Source organism: Pangasianodon hypophthalmus, chromosome 25 (assembly GCF_027358585.1).
Source record: "Pangasianodon hypophthalmus isolate fPanHyp1 chromosome 25, fPanHyp1.pri, whole genome shotgun sequence".
In the NCBI taxonomy this organism is placed as follows: domain Eukaryota; kingdom Metazoa; phylum Chordata; class Actinopteri; order Siluriformes; family Pangasiidae; genus Pangasianodon; species Pangasianodon hypophthalmus.
In genome coordinates this window covers 16,488,423-16,506,751 of record NC_069734.1, presented here as the reverse complement: position 1 = coordinate 16,506,751, position 18,329 = coordinate 16,488,423, and the positions used below count along the sequence as shown (strand labels likewise).

The following is an 18,329-nucleotide window of genomic DNA, read 5'->3' as shown; positions in this document are numbered from 1 at the left end:
TTATGCAGTGCACTATGTGGTGTAATATGGGGTTATTTAGGATTCAGCCCGTGTTCAGAGTGAGCGTGTATGTGTGGACTGGTGGGTCTCCAGCGGTCACGTGTCCAGGGCGCGCGCAGTCACACGGGCACGCGGAGGGAGGAGAGACAGACGGCGGCCGCACGCGAGAGAGAGAGAGAGAGAGAGAGAGAGAGAAACACACACACACACACACACACACACACACTTGACAGGCGTCGTGCACGAGCGATGCTACTCTGTAATTCTATAAAAACAAAGCAAAATTCAGTGTTTTTTTCTTTATAAAACTTAATTTTGACTTTAATTTAGACAAATTAGACAAGTTCAGCAGAAGGCTACAAGTGTCCGACAAGACAGAATACATTTAAAGAGAAGAAGACCAGCCGCTTTTCTGCTCTTCGTCGATTTATTCTTTCATCTCTGGAGTTTTTTTCTTTCAGAAGGAATTATCATCATCATTATCATCATTATCAAGTGTCCCAAATCCTGTAGAGGAGAAAACGGAGCGTTCTGACCGACTAAATCCGTCCACAAAGGTAAAAAAAAAAAAAAAAAATCCTTAAAGGTAGGCTACAATCTCACATCACACATCTTAGTCATACTGGACATTTCTAACAGAAACATCTGGCCAGCTGACTGACATTGAGGCTAAATCCCAAAGCGTCTCTCTGCTAGCTATATAACTGCACACACAGGCTGCTAATACACCCTATATATATATATATTATGTATATATGTATATGTGTATATGTATACACACGTATATGTGTAGTTATTGGACCAGGGTGTGCGCGTGACACGCTGAATCTACTGTCACGCGAGAGAATGCTACAGGTGTAACGGTTGCTGTTCGATTTAAACGTATTTAAATTGTAACCGTCGGTGCGCGCGAATAAATAAATAAAGCTACAAGCTAACGTCCTACAGCAAATAGTAGCTTAATTAAAGTGTCCCTGAAATCAAAACCGGTGTTTTTAAAGCTTTTAGTACCTTTTAGTGTTAAGGACACCACTACCATCTACCAGCACATCTAAAAATAAAAAAAAGTTTTGGAGATATTCTTGGAGAACAAACTAATTTTTTTTTTTTTTTTTTTTTTTGGATAAGTCATCCTGTACTACCTTGCTGACAAAAACAATAGAAACCATCCCAGAATTTCTAATGGTTTCCACTACAAATACCATTACAATCCATCAACTAACCATTAAAACCATTACCATTACTATTACTGGTCCTTAATGGTATCCACTAGACATAACATGCCACCAATAGAAGGCAACAAATTACCAGTAGAGACCCACAGAGACCATTACAGTTTCCATTAAAACCAGTACAATTCCCTTTATAACCATTAAAACCATTACAAATTCTGTGAGGGTTTCTATTTTTTTTTTTTTTTTTTCCAGCAGAGTAGTCTTGTCTTCATCCAATGAAATGCTCTCTAGAACATTTTGTCTTGCTCTGCAGTTAGCAGCAAACATGGTTAGTTTGTACGTTTTTTTTTTTTTTCTTTCCGCAGTACTATTCCCTTTACTAGGTATCCCTTGCTGGAAAAGAAATGGCCGGAGTTTATTCATTTCAAAGATTGTGGAACGTGTCAGAACGTGGTGGGTATGTGTTTTAGCAACTTGGGGGTTGATTTATACCGGAATGTCGCTACCTCAGACTGAACGAGAACGTAGTTGCATCTTTAACCACTATCATGGTTTCACCATCACTAAGAATTAGTAATGTCATTTTGTCTACCACTCAAATGACTTGTCTCCAGGTGACGATCTTACGGCTCTTGGTTACCATCAGCGCCACTGAAGGTCTCCCTCGTCTCAAACGTGTACAGTATAACTCCAAAAACATGAAGGTGACAATGAGAAATCCTCCAAAGATGAAAACAGGCTCTTGGTTCTACGTATTTAGCTAGTTCACTAAGCTACTATCAGATTTGTTTAGATTCCGTGGGGGTGTGGACTATCTCGAATGCTATTGGCTGTTGTGTAAATCAGTCAAATCATGACTCTAAAGCCACGTCCGGGGGACTTTCATGGTATATCAGAATAGTACGCCATCCCTCGATTTTCTCATGGTGGCATGCTATATAGTATTTATGTACTTCTACGTACGGGGCTACGATGACATAGCCTTCTGTTTTGACATACTGTGTACACGGTAGTGCGAGGTGAGGTGCCGTACTCTTTGTACACCGCTTTAATATACTACTTTAATGAGTATAGCGTTTAGTAGGGTAGTGTGAGGTGAGCTGACATACTATTTAGTACGAGAGTATTGGAGATGGAGTATCATCTCCAAGTATTTTGACATACTTTGTACGCATACTGTAGTGCAAGGTGAGGTGGCGATCTCTTCATAGGCCACTTTAATATACTTCTTTAATGAGCATACTTAGTATGGGAGTTTGTGGCGAGTTGACATACTTGTTGTGTTGACATACTTTTTAGTCTACACACTTACGGTAGTATGCAAGAAGGTGACAGGTATGGGTTTGACACAGTATTTAGTATGGAGATGGGGACAGAACTTATATTTACCGTTATACTACATACTGTTTAGTACAGAGATGCGGTAAGGTGATGTGTTTTGACATACTATTTAGTAGGGTAGTATGAAGGTGAACTATTTTGACATACTTGTTAGTAGAGTAGTAGTAATTTTCTTTGAGGGAAAAAAAAAAAGTAGTATAGTGGCATACTGTACTATGATATACTGTGTAGTCTGGTAGTATCATAATGCACTATTTTGATAACATACTATCCAAAAAGGTAGTATACAGTAGTATCTTATATACCGTTTGAGGAGCTAGCATGCTCTTTTAACATACTAGTTAGGATGTCTAGACTAAGTTACAGTTTAGTACAGGAATCTGCATAGAAGTGACATACTCTTAACACACTGTGTAGTATAGTAGCATGGAATTACATTGCGTAGTACGATAGTATGAAGAAGTACTGTTCTGACGTTGATTTGGTATAGTAGTATGACATCGCATACTGTATGTCCGTATTCAGTGAGCTTGGTAGTATGCAGGAGAATTACTTTTTGATATATGTAGCACAGTAGTAAGCAAAATGGATATACCATTTAGTACAATAGTACGTAATAAGATGGCATACCGTTTTGAGGGTTTAGTATGGGAGTATGCGATTCGATAGTATGTAGCTTAATTTTTCCAGTCGCCAGGACAGAGCTGGTTCCTTAGCAACATGTCTTGGCCTGAAAATAAGCCAAATCTGCAAAGCGGTAATGATGCAACTGAGTGTAAGAGCGAAGCTAGTGTGTGCAAAACAGCAGCCGGGGATGGGGAAAGAGAGGCGAAGGAGAGATGTTTGACATGCCTATATGACCGTAAGAGTGTGTGGGTGTGTGTATGTGTGACAACTCAGTCAGTAACGTTAGGAAGGTCATCAGGTTTAGTGGTTTGGTAAAGCATCACAGAAAGACATTCTTTTCTTGTGAGACATCAAACCACCTCAGCTCCTGTGTGTGTGTGTGGGTGTGTGTGTGTGTGTGTATGTCTCTCTCTCTCTCTCGCACACACACTTTCACGTTGCGGTCCCTGCAGGGCGATGTATTTCCAAAACAAACACGCAGAGAATTCCTCTCCCCCTCTGTGTAAGGGGGAAGAAAGGGGATGGAAAATATAACCTGAGTGAGAGACAGTGAGAGAAAGAGACCGAAAGAAAGAGAGAGAGAGAGAGAGAGAGAGAGAAAGAGAGAGAGAGAGAGAAAGAAAAGTCGAGTGAAGACCTTCTCAGGGCAGAAGGACAGAGAGTGTATGATGACAGAGGATTTCTGGATCACCTACAGCTATATTATTTTACCTCTTGAAGTAAAGGCAGCACCAAACACACACACACACACACACACACACACACACACACACACACACACTTTCTCTCGGCATGTCAGGCCTGCAGCTGGTTTTTGTTATTGTTTATGAGCTTGGCGCATTTCCCTGCATTTCTGTTCCACACACAAAAGCACATTGAAAACAAATTGAGTGAATCTGCTGCACACTGAGGAATGTATATAAATGTGTGTATGTGTGTGTTCAGATTTGGAGGACAGACGGGAAAAAAAAAAAATCAGACACTGAAGAAGCAAGATTGTTCAAAAATGAGCTACCCGGCTTCTCAGCAACCCTCAGTCCCAATACTGTACGATTCCTTCATTTTCATTTCAGTTTTCATTATTTTCCATTCACTTAAATATCACTTCCAAATTTAAATCCTTTCATAGTCTCGATCCTGCCAGACAGCCTCACAGCGGTGGACAAATCAAACCTGGGACAAGCAGAATATCATGTCTGAGCTAATACTTTTTTTTTTATTTGTAGTGGCCCAGCAGACACGTACAGTGAGGGGTATAAGTATTCAGACACCTTTATTTTTGTTGTTTAGTATACAGTCAGGGTCATACCTTTTTGGACATTGTCAAAGTTATTGTTATTTTAGCTGTCTACCACAGTATATTGGAATTTAAATTAAATTATGAATATGAGATTAAATATGAATAAGGGCAGAATTCCAGCTTAAATGGACCAAATGTAATTGGACAAACAATCAAAAATTAAATAACCATTTTAAATATGCGGGTTTAAATCCTCTGCAGTCAGTGACTGCCTGAAGACTGGAACCAAGACACTGGGTTTCTTCACTGGTGACGCTCAGCCAGGCTGTTACTGCGGCGGTCTTCGGTTCCTGCTTGTTCTTGAGACTTTCTGCCTTCGGTTTTTCTTTCGGCAGGTGAAATGCAGCTCTGTTGGATTCAGCTCAGGTGACTGTCTCGATCATTGGAGAACATTCCATTTCTTTGCCTTAAAAAAAAGTCTTGGGTTGTTTTCAAAGTATGTTTCGGGTTATTGTCCATCTGCAGTGTGAAGCGCAAAAATGAGTTTTGAAGCATTTGGCTGAATCTGAGCAGATTATATAATATCTGTCCATAGGATGTTGTTACAGAAGGATACAAGCTTTTTTTAAATTTTATTTTATTTTTTTTAATAGATATTTTTGGCAAACTCTAATCTGGTCTTCCTGTTTTCGAGGCTGCATACAAATGGTTTACATCTTGTGGTAAACCCTCTGTTGAAGTCGTCTCTTGACTGTTGACCTTGTCACAGATACGCCTACCTCCTGGAGGGTTTTCTTGTTCTAGCCAGGGGTTTTTCTTCACCAGGGAAAGAATTGTTGTCATCCGCGACAGTTGTTTTCCATAGTCTTCCAGGCCTTTTGGTGTTCCCGAGCTCACCAGTGCGCTGGCCACACCTAATGTTTTTGCGATCTCCGTGATGGGTTTGTTTTGATTTTTCAGCCTAATGATGGCTTGCTTCACTGGCAGTGACAGCTCTTTGGACTTCGTATTGAGAGTTCACAGGTTCCAAATGCAAATGCCACACTTGAAATCAACTCTAGACCTTTTATCTGCTTACTTGTAAGTGAAACAATGAGGGAATAACAGACATCTGGCCATGGAACAGCTGAGCAGCACTTTGAGGGCATATTCATTATTTAATTTCAACTCCAATATACTGAAGTCAGTGTACTAACAATGTCTGTGATACATACAGAAAACTGTATGCGATGTAACCGATTGCAATATTTAGGCTAGATCATGCTTTCATAAAGCTCACCACCACTTAGACTGAAAGAATGTCTGGTCCTTCCAGAGAAACATCTGAGTTTGGACTGAAAATTAAAACCACAAGCGAAAACGAAGGAAGGAGGGGTGAATTTTCATCTCTTTTTTGGAAGCTGTCGTGTCTCTCTCATCAGCGGCTCATTAGTCAGCTCTGCTTTGTGCTCAGACCTCATCCTGTTATGCATAAGTGTGTGTGTGTGTGTGTGTGTGTGTGTGTGTGTGTGGATATTTGCGTGAGCGAGCCACTCCTTTATAATAGGAGACACTTGGATTGCATGTGGCTTACAGACCATGTGTGTGTGGACTGAATATGGGCAGTGCATCAGAGCTTTGGAAGGAAGGAGTCACTGCCGGTAAAAGAGACAGAGGGAGGGAGGGAGAAAACAGGAGAATGTTAAATATGAGACATCACAAGTAGAAAAGATAAACATTTACAAAAACGCAGCAGTGTGTGAGAGAAAGGGAATCGAAAAGTAAAATCATTCTAGAAAAAAAGAACAAAAAAAGATAAGGCAGAGAGTCAGAGCCAAGGAGGTGAAAGAGACGAGGAAAGATACTAGAAGCATCCAGAGTGAACGGGTGGCTTAAAGAAAAGATAGCACAAAGCAGGGAGAAATGGAAAGAGAGGTTGAGTCGAGGACAGAAAAGGCAGAGGGTGAAGGAAAAAAAACAGCAAATGGAACAGAGGAATGATTTCACAAAGGAGGGGAAATGTAGAGAAACTGGTGCGAGAAGTGAACTAGAGGACGGAAGGAAGGAAGATGCAAAAGAGAGGGATGAGGGAGAGAGAGAAGAGTGGTGTAGAGGATAAAGAGTCATAGCTTACAGTAGAGAAAGATGGAGCAAGGGAGAGAATGATGGCCTGTATAGTGAAACAAGAGATGTAGAGGGATAGTGTAGGAGAGGAGTGATGAAGAGAGAAAGAGAAGGTCAGCATGGAGGAGAGAAAAGAGGGCGTGACAGGCTACAGGGTTTTAAAAAAAAAAAAACCATCACACTTCTCCTAACCGTGCTGCTTTTCACAATCTGGGTTAAAGAAATTACAGAGAGCTGCCTGCACAACTCACGTGGAGAGTAACGTGTGCTTGTAAACAAATTTTTTCATGTTTACTATCATATTGCACCATTTTCATATTATATTTCATTTTCATCAGTAGTCAAAGTTGTATTATGTTTAGGACTGAGACTCTGAGGGAACACTAAAGGATCAGTTACTTCAGGTCGTGTGTGTGTGTGTGTGTGTGTGTGTGTGAGAATACTGGCATGTAGGAAAGCAGGGAGGGGGAAAGTGTAGGAAAGTAAAGGAGGGGAAAAGTAACTGGCGAAAACACAGAGGAATGACAAGGGAGGAGAAGAAAAGTGCAGGGAGGAGAGAGACTGTGTGTGTGTGTGTGTGTGTGTGTGTGTGTGTGTGTGTGTGTGCGCTTCTGGTGGGTATAGAAAAGAAAGAAAGAGGAGAGAAAATGTGAGAGGAGTGAGAGTATGTGTTTCCAGGGAGTGGCCAGCAAGACTGTGAATGTCTGCGTTCCTAAACTGAGGGGAGTTTCCTTGGAGAGGGAGAAAGCCTCAGTGATGTGTGTGTGTGTGTGTGTGTGTGTGTGTGTGTGTGTGTGTGTGTGTTGCTTAATGATTGAGTCATGTGATACCGTTGGGAACGAAATCTTCTAGCAATGCCACTGAGTGGAAGCAAAACAGTATAAAACATTGCAAAGCAAAACTGTATGATTGTGTGGTGGGGATAGTGCACTTAGTGACCTGTATTACACACACACACACACACACACACACACACGGGTGCTGCCTGTGGATATAGGCCAGATGCCGAGACAACTGTACCTCGTCAGCATGCGTGATGGAGGATGTAATTGTGCGTGTGTGTGTGTGTGTGTGTGTGTGTGTGTAGCTGGTACTTGTCTAGCAGAAAGAAATGTAAATCACTTACAGTCGCCTGAAGTAAATTTAGTACGTCTTTTTCCAGCTGTGTGCGTGCAGGCTTTCAGTGAAGGAGGGACGTTTTGCATACATGTACGTGTGTGTGTGTGTGTATGTGCGTGAGACGTTCTTATAGAAACATTTTCAATTTTCTCTTACTTTCTTTCTTTTTTTATTCCGCAGGCACGCCATGGTCTCCTTAGACGAGCCGCTGGACCTGAAGGTCTCCTCGAGCCGGGACAGAACACACAGAACATCCATCTGCGCCCCGCTCCGATTCACCCGAGCCAGGATACCACGCCCAACACGCAGCTCTGACACGGGTCAGCACACACACACAAATCATATACGTATTAGGGCTGTCAAATTGCATTTGAATAAAATCTGAATGGATTTAAATATAAATAAGTTTATAATTAACATACCGGTAGCCCTAAGACCAAGCACACACTCGTCTGGCATTCTCTGCTTCTCAATCAATCAATATTGCACAGGAAACACTAGCATTAGTTCACGGTTCGGAATCGTGCTTAACTGAAATACGCCTCTGATTTACTCAGTCTCCGCCCTGTATCTCATATGCAAGTCTGTAGTTACGCCCGAATACAGATGTGCACTTTAGTGTTTTAGAAATTATATAGTACTCTTGTGCGTTCTACTGTTTTCTTGAAAGAAATGTCAGAATTATTTATCTGTTTTTCTGTTAGTACTGTGTGGTTAAAGCCCCAGCGCTCACTACACGCGCTCACTACATAGTAGCGGCTGGTGGTCCGATATGAAACTCGTTACCGTGGGACCACGCCATCCCGGGCGGTTTAAATTACTCGTTTGTTTATATTGAGAAGCTCAATTTAAAATATAGCATGGGGTGTATTAAGTGCCTGCTTGAAACTGTAAACCTACTTACATGTTATACCAAGTGTAGGATTAATACTGGGTAATTTTTTTAATATACAGTATCTTTTATTAAAAAATAAATGTGGGAAAGCATAAAATATGCCATAAATGTATAGGTTTATTCAGAACCCTTTGCTTAGACTTAAGCAAAACATATTTTAACAGCCTAACAGTAGAAAATAGGATCTTTTGCATTCAAATTTTGATTTTTCTCCTTTGAATATGTAAATATTATTAAAATTCCAATAGGATTTAAATATTGTTTTACATAATACATATACGCACATTACAAAGAGCTGGGCTTTTATTCCTGTTTTTTGTGTTTGCAGACATCGTGGACTCTCCCACATCCTCAAAACCAGACCTCAGTGTGTGTCCCTCATCTCCTCCCTCTCCTCAACACTCCTCTTCCAGCTGCGGTCCCTTGTCGCCCCCTCAGGCCAGGGTGAGCTTTAACACACACCCATCACAGACAAGAGGGAAATTAAACACACTCCCTCCTGGGCTGTGTTCCAATATTGGTTTTAACACATTCTCCTTAATTTGTTCTTGAATCCCCATTGCCGTGTTCTAGACAGATCCCATACATAATCAGCTGAAGGGAAGTTTGTTAGAAGAGGTTCTTGGATGCCTGAGGGATTGAATCATCAGTCTAGATTTCAGTAAGAGAACTTACCCAGAAGGCATTGCCGTATGATGCAATTTCCTGTTCAAAACAGCAAGACAGACAAGACGACGGTGGATAAAGATGAGATTTTAGCAAAGGAGGTGAATGATAAAATACTTAATATCTAAAAAAAATAGTAATAAGACATTCAGTTTTCTTCAGTCAAACTGGTTTCATGTAGCATTATTACACTGTTTTGCTAGCTGGCTGGCAATTAGCATGCTGCCTAGTAGTTAATAAGCAAGTAGTTGATGAGTAGTTACTAAGCACCGTACTAATCACCAAGGATACTACTCCAAATACTTTGTCCTTACTGCTGAGGAAAATGTGTTCATCTTGAAAAATCTGCTATTCACTTCCTCTCTTCTTGCTAAAAAAAAAAAAAGTGTTTTTCGTTGTCAAGGGAAAGTCGAAAATTGAAATGGAATTCTTTTGTTATTTTTACTGTTTGATTTCCACAATATGTATAACATTTGAACGTGCCAATTTTTTTTATTGTGACAAAATTTAATTAAACAAAAAGCAGAGATTTGTTGGTTGCGTAAATGTTCAATACTTGGGTCAATACTTTGCAATTACAGCCACAAGTATTCTGGAATATGTCTCAGTCAGCGTTGCACATCTGGATCCTGATATTATGCCCATTCTTCTTGGCAAAATTGCTCAAGTTCTGTCAGACTGGATAGAAACCATTGGTAAACAGCAGTTTAAGTCTTAAGATTCTCAATCGGATTGAGGGCCAGGGCTTTGATTTGGCTTTTCTAACATACTCAAGTTCTTGGATTTGAACTGTTGAAAGGTGAACCTCTGCCACAGTCTCAAATCTCTTGCAAACCAGAACGGGGTTTTCTTATAGGATTTTGCTGCATTTGGTTCTGTCCGTCTTGCCCTCGACGTTAACCAGTTAACCTGCTGATGAAAAGAATCCCCACACCATGCTTCATTTTGCATTCCTCATTGCTTCTGGCCTCTTTTGTATCCTGGGAGCAGCATTTGGATCTTTATATTGCTGGGTTTTTACATATGCGTGCATATATATATGTACATATATATGCGTGTGTGTGTGTGTGTATATATATATATATATATATATATATATATATATATATATATATATATATATATGTACACATACACACACACACACACACACACCCCCACATGCACACAAACCAACACCAACTTATCTTTCACACATAGGATTCAGAGACTATCGGTTACCTGGAGGGTGAGGCTTCTCCTCCTCCACGTCCTCCAGGTTTCCAGTTTTTTCTACCGATCGGGGCAGGGGGCGGCCTCCTCCCACCCAGCTCTATACTGACTGCTCAGCGCCGGGACAGACGGGATTCTCCTGAACCAGCGGAGGAACAGCTCGCCTGTCGCTGGCTACGGGTGAGCACGCCGATCGCTTTAAGAACCAAGAGTAGTAGAGCCTCAATTAATCACTTGATACCAGTTTTCTCTGGGCAACAATAAATAGGCTACAGATTTGTTCAAAATATAAAAACACAAATAAAATGTGCCATCTAAAGACACATCCCTATGAGTAATGTTATCCTACACATCCCATAACATGTCACCTTGCTGGGGTTCCTTAAAATCTCAACACATTTGCAGTTAATTAATTCATTAATCAACTCGCTGGGTCCAATTAAATAGTAATCAAACTATAATAAAAAAAAAGGAAAGAGAATACACAAACCAGGGTAGATGTTATTAACCTTGCCTTAAAGATGTATTTACACCAGCATGCTTAGTGTTTTTTTTTTAAAGCTACTAGAACAGAAAAGATAGCTTTATTTCAACCTCACTGCTGAGTAATAAACGAATAGCTTAGATGCTACTGCTCATTACGAGATCATACTTTTTATCAAAAAATTCCTGCTAATCAGGGAGTTCCAGTGACCCCTGGTGTCAGTTCTAACACGCCGTCCTCCATTTTCTCTTCCTGCATGGCTCTGTAGTGCCACCTGCTGTTCGAGTGCCTGCAGGATCTGGTGGATCACGTGACCGAGTCCCACGTAAAGCCAGAGAGGAGCTCAGGCTACTGCTGCCACTGGGAGGGGTGTGCGCGCAAGGGCCGCGGCTTCAATGCCAGGTGACCGACTATTAGTTTCAGGACCATACCAAACAGGAGTGTTAGTCAGCAGTCAGTACTGCATGTTATGTAGGAAGGTAAACACTCGGGGGCACTTGCTCTTCTAGGAAAATAATCCACGGTGAGGGAGTTACTCGTACCAACCCGCAGTGGATTATTTTCCAATAACAGCATGTGTTTTATTCTTCTCATCCCACAACAAACTGTCAACTTAAAAGTTACAACTTCTAACTTATTAATGAACAAAACGTCATGCTTTTTATCTGTTTATATTCGCGTGTAATGCTGTGGAACGTCCGTGAGACGTGTTAGTTCCAACAAGATAAACAGTCGTTTCTCTAAAAGGCTGGATTTCAACACAGCGCATACATTATTTATTATTTATTATTCATTATTTATTTACTGGGTTTGAGGTGCACAATGAGGGCATATAAAGGGTGGCGCTTGTTGTGATTCCTGGGAATTTGTAAGCGTTTTTTTTCCGCATGTTGTTCTGGACACAGTGTCATGTACTTTCAACATCTGGTGTCAGATTAGCAAAAACCAGACTGACGTTCAGGTACATGCGCGCCAGCCAAACGATGCGTAACAACGCGTAACAGGGAACCTCTACATTATTTGCTGCAAAAAGCTCAGCATTAAGTTCTAGTTTAGAATCATGTAGTACTGACAGATTTCTTGTAAGATGTGGTGAACGCTCCACAAAGTCTCAGTACAGAATATTTTACATTTTATGGTTTCTCCATAACAAGCTGCATTTTTTTTTTCCCAAGAGAAAGTTAGAGAATGAGTTTTCAGACCTGCTATAATTAAGTGACAAGAAGGCCTAATTTGTTTTTAATTAAACTGCGTCATTTCCACCCTGCGTCATTTCAGGGTGTGGTGGTGTTTGGAAAATAATCAACTCCAGGGTGGTAACAGCGACGCCACATAGCATCTGGCTGCACCTCACCACCCTACTGTTGATTAGTCTCTTATAAAAAAACACACGTGTATTATTCTTAGCTTCATACAGAGAGCATCAACTACAACCTTTACTGTAGCATTACCAAATGTACCATCATATTGATTTTTACTTTTTGAATTGACTTTTTTTTTTTTATGCTTGTTTAAGTGAATGTATACAGGCAAAAGTGTGCTACATCACTGTTTTAAAGACAATCCAGTTTTCTCTCCTTTAAAGGCTGTAACGTGTGATCAGGGGATTTGTATTGTGCTTTGGACGCTTTGGTTTTGGTGATAAACACGCGCATTCAAAACAACATGCTGAAACAAATGCAGCAGTGTTGGAACAAGAATGCTCAATTTATAGAAAACTTTCCATCAGGAAAACTTTATTTTCTTTATTACTAATGATGCAATCCATACCAACTAAATGCTCTTTTCAAGCTTCCATTATTTTGCTATCGCTGGAAGCATTTACATATTCTCTAGTTGCACAAGCAAAGAGGAACAAGCAGCTACAGTGCGCAGGCATATACAAAGCAGTTTTTCAGATGCCTGTCCAGACACGAATACAGTTACCAAACAAACGCTGCTTAAAAAAACAGTTTCTTTTACCTGGGCTGACTTAAAAGCACCAATCTAAAATCATAGCGAATGAAACCACGCCAACTTCCCAGAAATTTCTGAAGAAAGTGTTCAAGTCACTTAATAATGTGACATGATCGAAATCTATTCTACACAAAAATAACTTAATATTTTGTATGTATTTCAACAAAGACTAAACATTTAAGCTAATAAAAAAATTAGACATATATTATCCAAGGCTAATAAAGATGTTTTTAATTTGTTTTTCACATATGTTTGTCTCTACGATACAAGCAGGAAGTCCAGACAGAAACACGTATGTTTATATACGTACGTATGTGTGTGGTATTTTTGTGTGAGTGCACGTGCAAGGTGATAACAACACGTGTCTCTTGGGTAGGTACAAGATGCTGATCCACATCCGCACACACACCAACGAGAAACCCCACCAGTGTCCCATCTGTAGCAAGAGCTTTTCGCGGCTGGAGAACCTCAAAATACACACCCGCTCGCACACAGGTGAGACAAACACACTCAGCATACATCATACCACAGCTTACATTCGCCTCAATTATTGTATCCTCACAATCAATCTTTGTTGTTGTTTACGTACTTATGCGCACGCATGCTGCAAAACAAGTCATAGATGACATTAAAACAAAAACTGGAAAGTCGTGGACAAGGTTTAAAACGCGGGAAGGACTCCTAAACCCCGATTTCAGCACGTGACGTCAAATCAACATGGCCACTCGACATGCATCAACAGTAAACAAAGTAGCACTTCTTTACTTTACTTTTAAATGAGGTTTACTCTATAAACCAATTAGCTTTGACAAAAATCCATTTCTTCCCCTACTTTGTAGCTCAAAGGCACAGAGTTTCGTTTCCACAGAGAAAATTCCAAGTTCTGATTTCCCTCTTTCGAGGTAAATTGAAAGCAGGATTATGCCGTGCCACCTTTGTGTATTTTATGGCAGTGTTGCACGTTTTGCACGTAGCGCTGTTTTTGTCGAGAATTTCCAAACATTGTCGTACGTTGCAAAACCGTGTCCGCCATTTTTCTGTGCGGAAGCCAAGACAAATCTGAGAGGAGGAGGTTTCTCTCTCTTTCTTGCAAACTGGGGAGCGTACTTCAATTGTCGAGTGTAACGATCGTCAATGGCAATACCCGATCTTGACCGTTTTCTTTTTCAGTTCAAAACATTCACAACATCGATATGTATACACACACATTCATTATGATGGTGGTTCCTTGCTATCTTCCAGCGCAGTCATTCATCATCCCCTCCCTACCTTTTTTTTTTGTTCAGGAGAGAAGCCGTACGCGTGTCCATACGAGGGCTGTGGAAAGCGCTACTCCAACTCCAGCGACCGCTTTAAGCACACACGCACGCACTACGAGGACAGACCCTACTGCTGCAAGATGGCCGGCTGTCCCAAGCGCTACACAGATCCCAGTTCCCTCCGTAAGCACATCAAGGCTCACGGCCACTCCGTCTCAACAGGTGCCGAGCCGACCGTCACAACCACGGATCCCTCGACCCCTCCCGCTTCGGCAAGAGCTCATCTGGTGTTGCCTGGGGCCGCACTGGCTCTCCTGCATGCCTTTACGGGGCCACTCATGGCTCTGGGTGCCTCTCCTCTCGATCTCTCCATGTCTGCAGGGCACACGGGGGCGGAAGCTGTGCTCCGTCATAACAACATAGCTCCGGGGCTGGGCAAAACGCCTCTCTTTGACCCTTTACTGCTTCCTTCATTTGGGCTGGAGGCTAAGCAAAGGGTCTTGAAGAAGAAGAGTAGTGGTGATGAGGATGATAATGATAACAGGGAGGTAGAAGAAGGATGCAACGCTCTGTCCTGGGTGTTTGTCCCGCCGGGGATGATGATGCTCAAGCAGGCCGTGGTCAGCTAGACTAGGATCATGTCATAAGGTCACGTGATCTGTAAAAATGGTGTAATCTAAACCATTTGAACCACCATTGATTCATGCTCATTTAGCTCATTTAAAAGTCTTAAATCTGATTACTTGACACGTTTCGAGATTTCGAAGCACATTCTAATGTAACAGCGTATTTTGGGCAGAAACCATAAGAAACCCGCAGTATTTCTTTTCCCTGTAAGTATTCTCACGGTCCTTCAGATATGCATCTAATCCTTACCTGGGTTAAAGCAGCATCCATTACTAGTTAATAAAGAAAATAATTAACTGTCTGCCAAACCAAACCAAATGTGTTAATCAAACATGAATGTGGTTCTTGCAAAGCCATCTGTCCCACCAAGAACAAACTCTGAGTTGACACGTTTGATCTAAAGACCCACAGTCACCAAACAGACACTGCAGGATGCAGTGTGAGATAAGAAATAATACTGTTTGCGCGTGTATGCGTTTTATACTCGTGTAGGTCTTTGTCAGACTGGCTTCAGAGTGCAGGAACACGGACGCTTTACATGTGTGTACTGGCAACATCCTGCTCACAAGCCCATACTTACCCTAAAGATAAAGGTGCTGTGATGTCAAAAGTATGTGATGGAAATGTAATGAAAATTCAAACAAACAAATGTATAGGCTACAAATCCGGGAAGATAGTGTTTACTTAACTCCGAGATCACCCTGAGCAAATCATGATGTGGTCTTTTTTTTTTCCCATTGAACTTCAGACGAAACACATTGAGTGTTGAGGAATTGCAGAGATGGTTTAATATTTCATTGCTGATTTATCATTCCTTCCTGCTGTTAGGGTCTTTTTTTCTTTCATAGTGACACGTTTCACCAGGAAACTTTGACAAAGGCAGTGTGAGAGCCATTCCGATAACAGACGATGGTCCATAATGACCAGCTCCTGACTAGTTTTGCACATCTTTGTCATTACCTCCGTCATCATAATATTGTTCAGTAACCAGTTCAAGTGCCTTTATCACGAGCTTATTGCAGTGCTGTTTGGTAGTTGACAGACTTGGGCATGTACTGGCAGCCTGAAGTGGTCTCTTTCTTGAAGATCTGCTTTTTAACCAGACTTTGCATTAGCGTACGGTTTCTAAATACACACTCGTGTGTTAAGCTCAAACACATTATGTAATGTGTAAAAGTGTAATTATGTAAACAGTGGAATGGTGGGGAGTTGTCAGAAAATTCATTCCAGCCTATTCATAGATCTCACTTAATCCTAGGTTCACAGTAGTTATACATGACTTCATTTCCCGAACGTGTGCGACACGGAAGCGCAAATTTCGGCAACAGCAGACGGCAAGATTTCCTCAATTCTATGCAAATTAGGTACGGCCTTGTACAGCGACAATTGTAAAGATTGAAAATTTTTAACTGTTACTCGTAAGAATACTTCCATGATACGTTGACATGGGAATACTTCCCATACATAACACGGGATCTTTTAACATTCAAATTTGGATTCGCTATGGAATATGTAAACCTCGTTAAAAAAATTGATTGCTGTTTATCCGAACAGCGAAACGCCGTCTGACAGCCCCAACATAAAAGTAATAAGAGTCCAGTAAGTACGCACACGTCAGCCGAGTCAGTATTTTGTATGGCTTTGTGTATGAGAGTAAACCCACCCAAGCCTGCACTCCTGTCGAAAACAGTTTATTCCTGAACGAGACCATAGGACACTGCCACGACTTGCACAGGACATGCTACAGTCGAGTCAGGATATGCTACAGAAGAAGTCACTTCTAAGGACAAGCCTTGTCCCAAAATCAGGTGTATGTGCAACTGGTTACACACACCTGTAAGTTAGGCATTCCAGATGTTTTGTACACTATATGTATGTACGAATGGAAGTTAAATGTCACATAGGCCAATATGTATATTTTCCCAGACATGTGTTCTAATAATGAGCATGCAGAATATTTCCAAAAGCGCGCTCCAAGAGATATTGTCATGCGAGATATTGACAATTATGATTACGACGATGACTGGTAGCGTCTAATAAAAACAGAGGCATATAATAAACAGGAAATGTGACTGTTTTACTGGTGTGCAACTTTGTGTATTGCTAGAAGTTTTATTGTAATATGACCACTCTAACACCATTTTCTATATGTACTAGCGAAAATGCTTCTATTGTCATTTTTGTTACAAATGATCTTATTTATAGCAACCTGAGTGAAAAGTAGAATCTTATTTCCATGAATTTTTTTTTGCTTTGTTCCCCTTTTTGCTTTAATGACAAGCATGGATTCCACAAGTTTGTGCAAAACCTGATGATCCATGTTAGATCAAATCCATAGGAGTGTTGTGTGAACACATGCTTCAGTAGAAGGGATAAGACTCGAGGAAAATCAAATGAGCTTAAATTTTATATAGTGAAATAATGCAGAATATTGAATATTCAAGATACTGAACATGTCCCTTTTTCGTTTTATATTTTTAAAATTCTAAAACTTTCTTCTTATCTCCAGGTTTAAATGAAATAAGAAATAGTACATACGCATATACAATATGTGTATATACACATGGATACAGTGGGGTCTGAGAACAAAATCTCAGAGCCTTGCATCATACGAGTCACAATTGGTTGGTTTGATTCAATTCATCTTCGTATCGAACAATCATTGTATCATTGGATTCGTCATAAAATACTGCTTATATTACGCGAGATGTAATAATGCTGCATTCGACTAAAGGCTGTAACTCGACGAGGAAAAACCAAAGAAAACGACCTCTCAACTCGGAAATCCTACTTGGGAACTCGGGACGGTCTCCTCAACTCCTCAGCGAGTGATATCAACATGGCTGTGTACAGCATGAGCAGTAAACAAAATAGCACTTGGAATAACACACTAGCTCTTTTTTTTTTTTTTAATCTTTCAATAATGGTCCACAAAATGATTTTCAGTTGTTCTAAATGAGGATTAGAACCTTTATCCGGCCTGCGGGCTGTACGTTCGACACCCATGATATACAGTTTGGTGAAGAAAGAAGTTAAGTTTGTGTAATCCATCCGGTGTCCCTTAAAATCTATACAGGATTTTGAAGTGGATCAGTCTAACTTTTTAAAGATCTACTGACATTATTCTGATATGGCTTTTACCCTATGTCTTGTTACCCTAGTTTACCAGAAAAAATGATTTTCTTAGTAAATAAAAACATACTATTGATAGCAGAAGGACTATGACCAGGCCATAACCATAAAACTGGACATTACCTACACATCTGCAGTCATAAAGATCATTCATAAACTTGTCATAAACAGTAGCATTCATTAACACACTAACCCTGTTTCCAATAGATTTAGCAAGAAACAAACTTCGATTCATGCGTCTGGTTTCACAGCAGTTCCCTTCTGACCGACACAGTTAATCTGATCAAGCCACATTGCAACAATGAAGAGCCTCAAAATACAGATGAAAACTTGTCCAGAAAGCACTTTCTTCCTGGAAAATGGCTAAATACAGATGATTTTGGAGTTAAAAAAAAAAAAAGTCTGCTAGATGATTCAATGCCTTGGGTAACGCCATCAACTTACCCAGAACAGTCTTTGCTAAGGTTCTGAAATGTTCTTTTAAAAATTGAAG

At 40.6% G+C, this 18,329-nt stretch overlaps 1 protein-coding gene and 1 long non-coding RNA gene across 6 annotated transcripts in view; one reads left to right on the top strand and one right to left on the bottom strand.

Annotated features, from left to right (window-relative positions):
- The first annotated feature begins 142 nt into the window (after positions 1–142).
- glis2a (GLIS family zinc finger 2a) lies at positions 143–16,777 on the top strand. 5 transcript variants are annotated; one of them, XM_026947996.3, is made up of 7 exons: positions 143–586; positions 7,786–7,925; positions 8,829–8,944; positions 10,367–10,558; positions 11,131–11,264; positions 13,195–13,313; positions 14,105–16,777. In XM_026947996.3, the coding sequence occupies exons 2-7, from the start codon at positions 7,793–7,795 to the stop codon at positions 14,704–14,706; spliced, it is 1,296 nt and encodes a 431-aa protein (XP_026803797.3). In that variant the 5' UTR covers positions 143–586; positions 7,786–7,792; the 3' UTR covers positions 14,707–16,777. The 5 variants fall into 5 exon arrangements, with proteins under 5 accessions (XP_026803797.3, XP_026803796.3, XP_053085334.1 ...); XM_026947995.3 differs by having other exon boundaries at positions 144–557; positions 14,105–16,776; XM_053229359.1 differs by lacking the exon at positions 143–586 and adding an exon at positions 1,435–1,628.
- Positions 7,932–18,329, bottom strand: part of LOC128317452 (uncharacterized) — a 53,435-nt gene continuing 43,037 nt past the window's right edge. The window contains exons 2-3 of the long non-coding RNA XR_008300959.1: positions 10,388–10,574; positions 7,932–9,205 (exon numbers count right to left, since the gene is read on the bottom strand). This is a non-coding gene — a long non-coding RNA (uncharacterized LOC128317452). The remainder of the gene's footprint in view (positions 9,206–10,387; positions 10,575–18,329) is intronic.

Coding starts and splice junctions, on each gene's coding strand:
- glis2a (XM_053229359.1), top strand. CDS start 1,456: ATGCTCTCTAGAACATTTTGTCTTGCTCTGCAGTTAGCAGCAAACATG. Junction 7,926..8,828: donor AACACGCAGCTCTGACACGG/GTCAGCACACAC, acceptor TTGTGTTTGCAG/ACATCGTGGACTCTCCCACA. Junction 10,559..11,130: donor TCGCCTGTCGCTGGCTACGG/GTGAGCACGCCG, acceptor ATGGCTCTGTAG/TGCCACCTGCTGTTCGAGTG.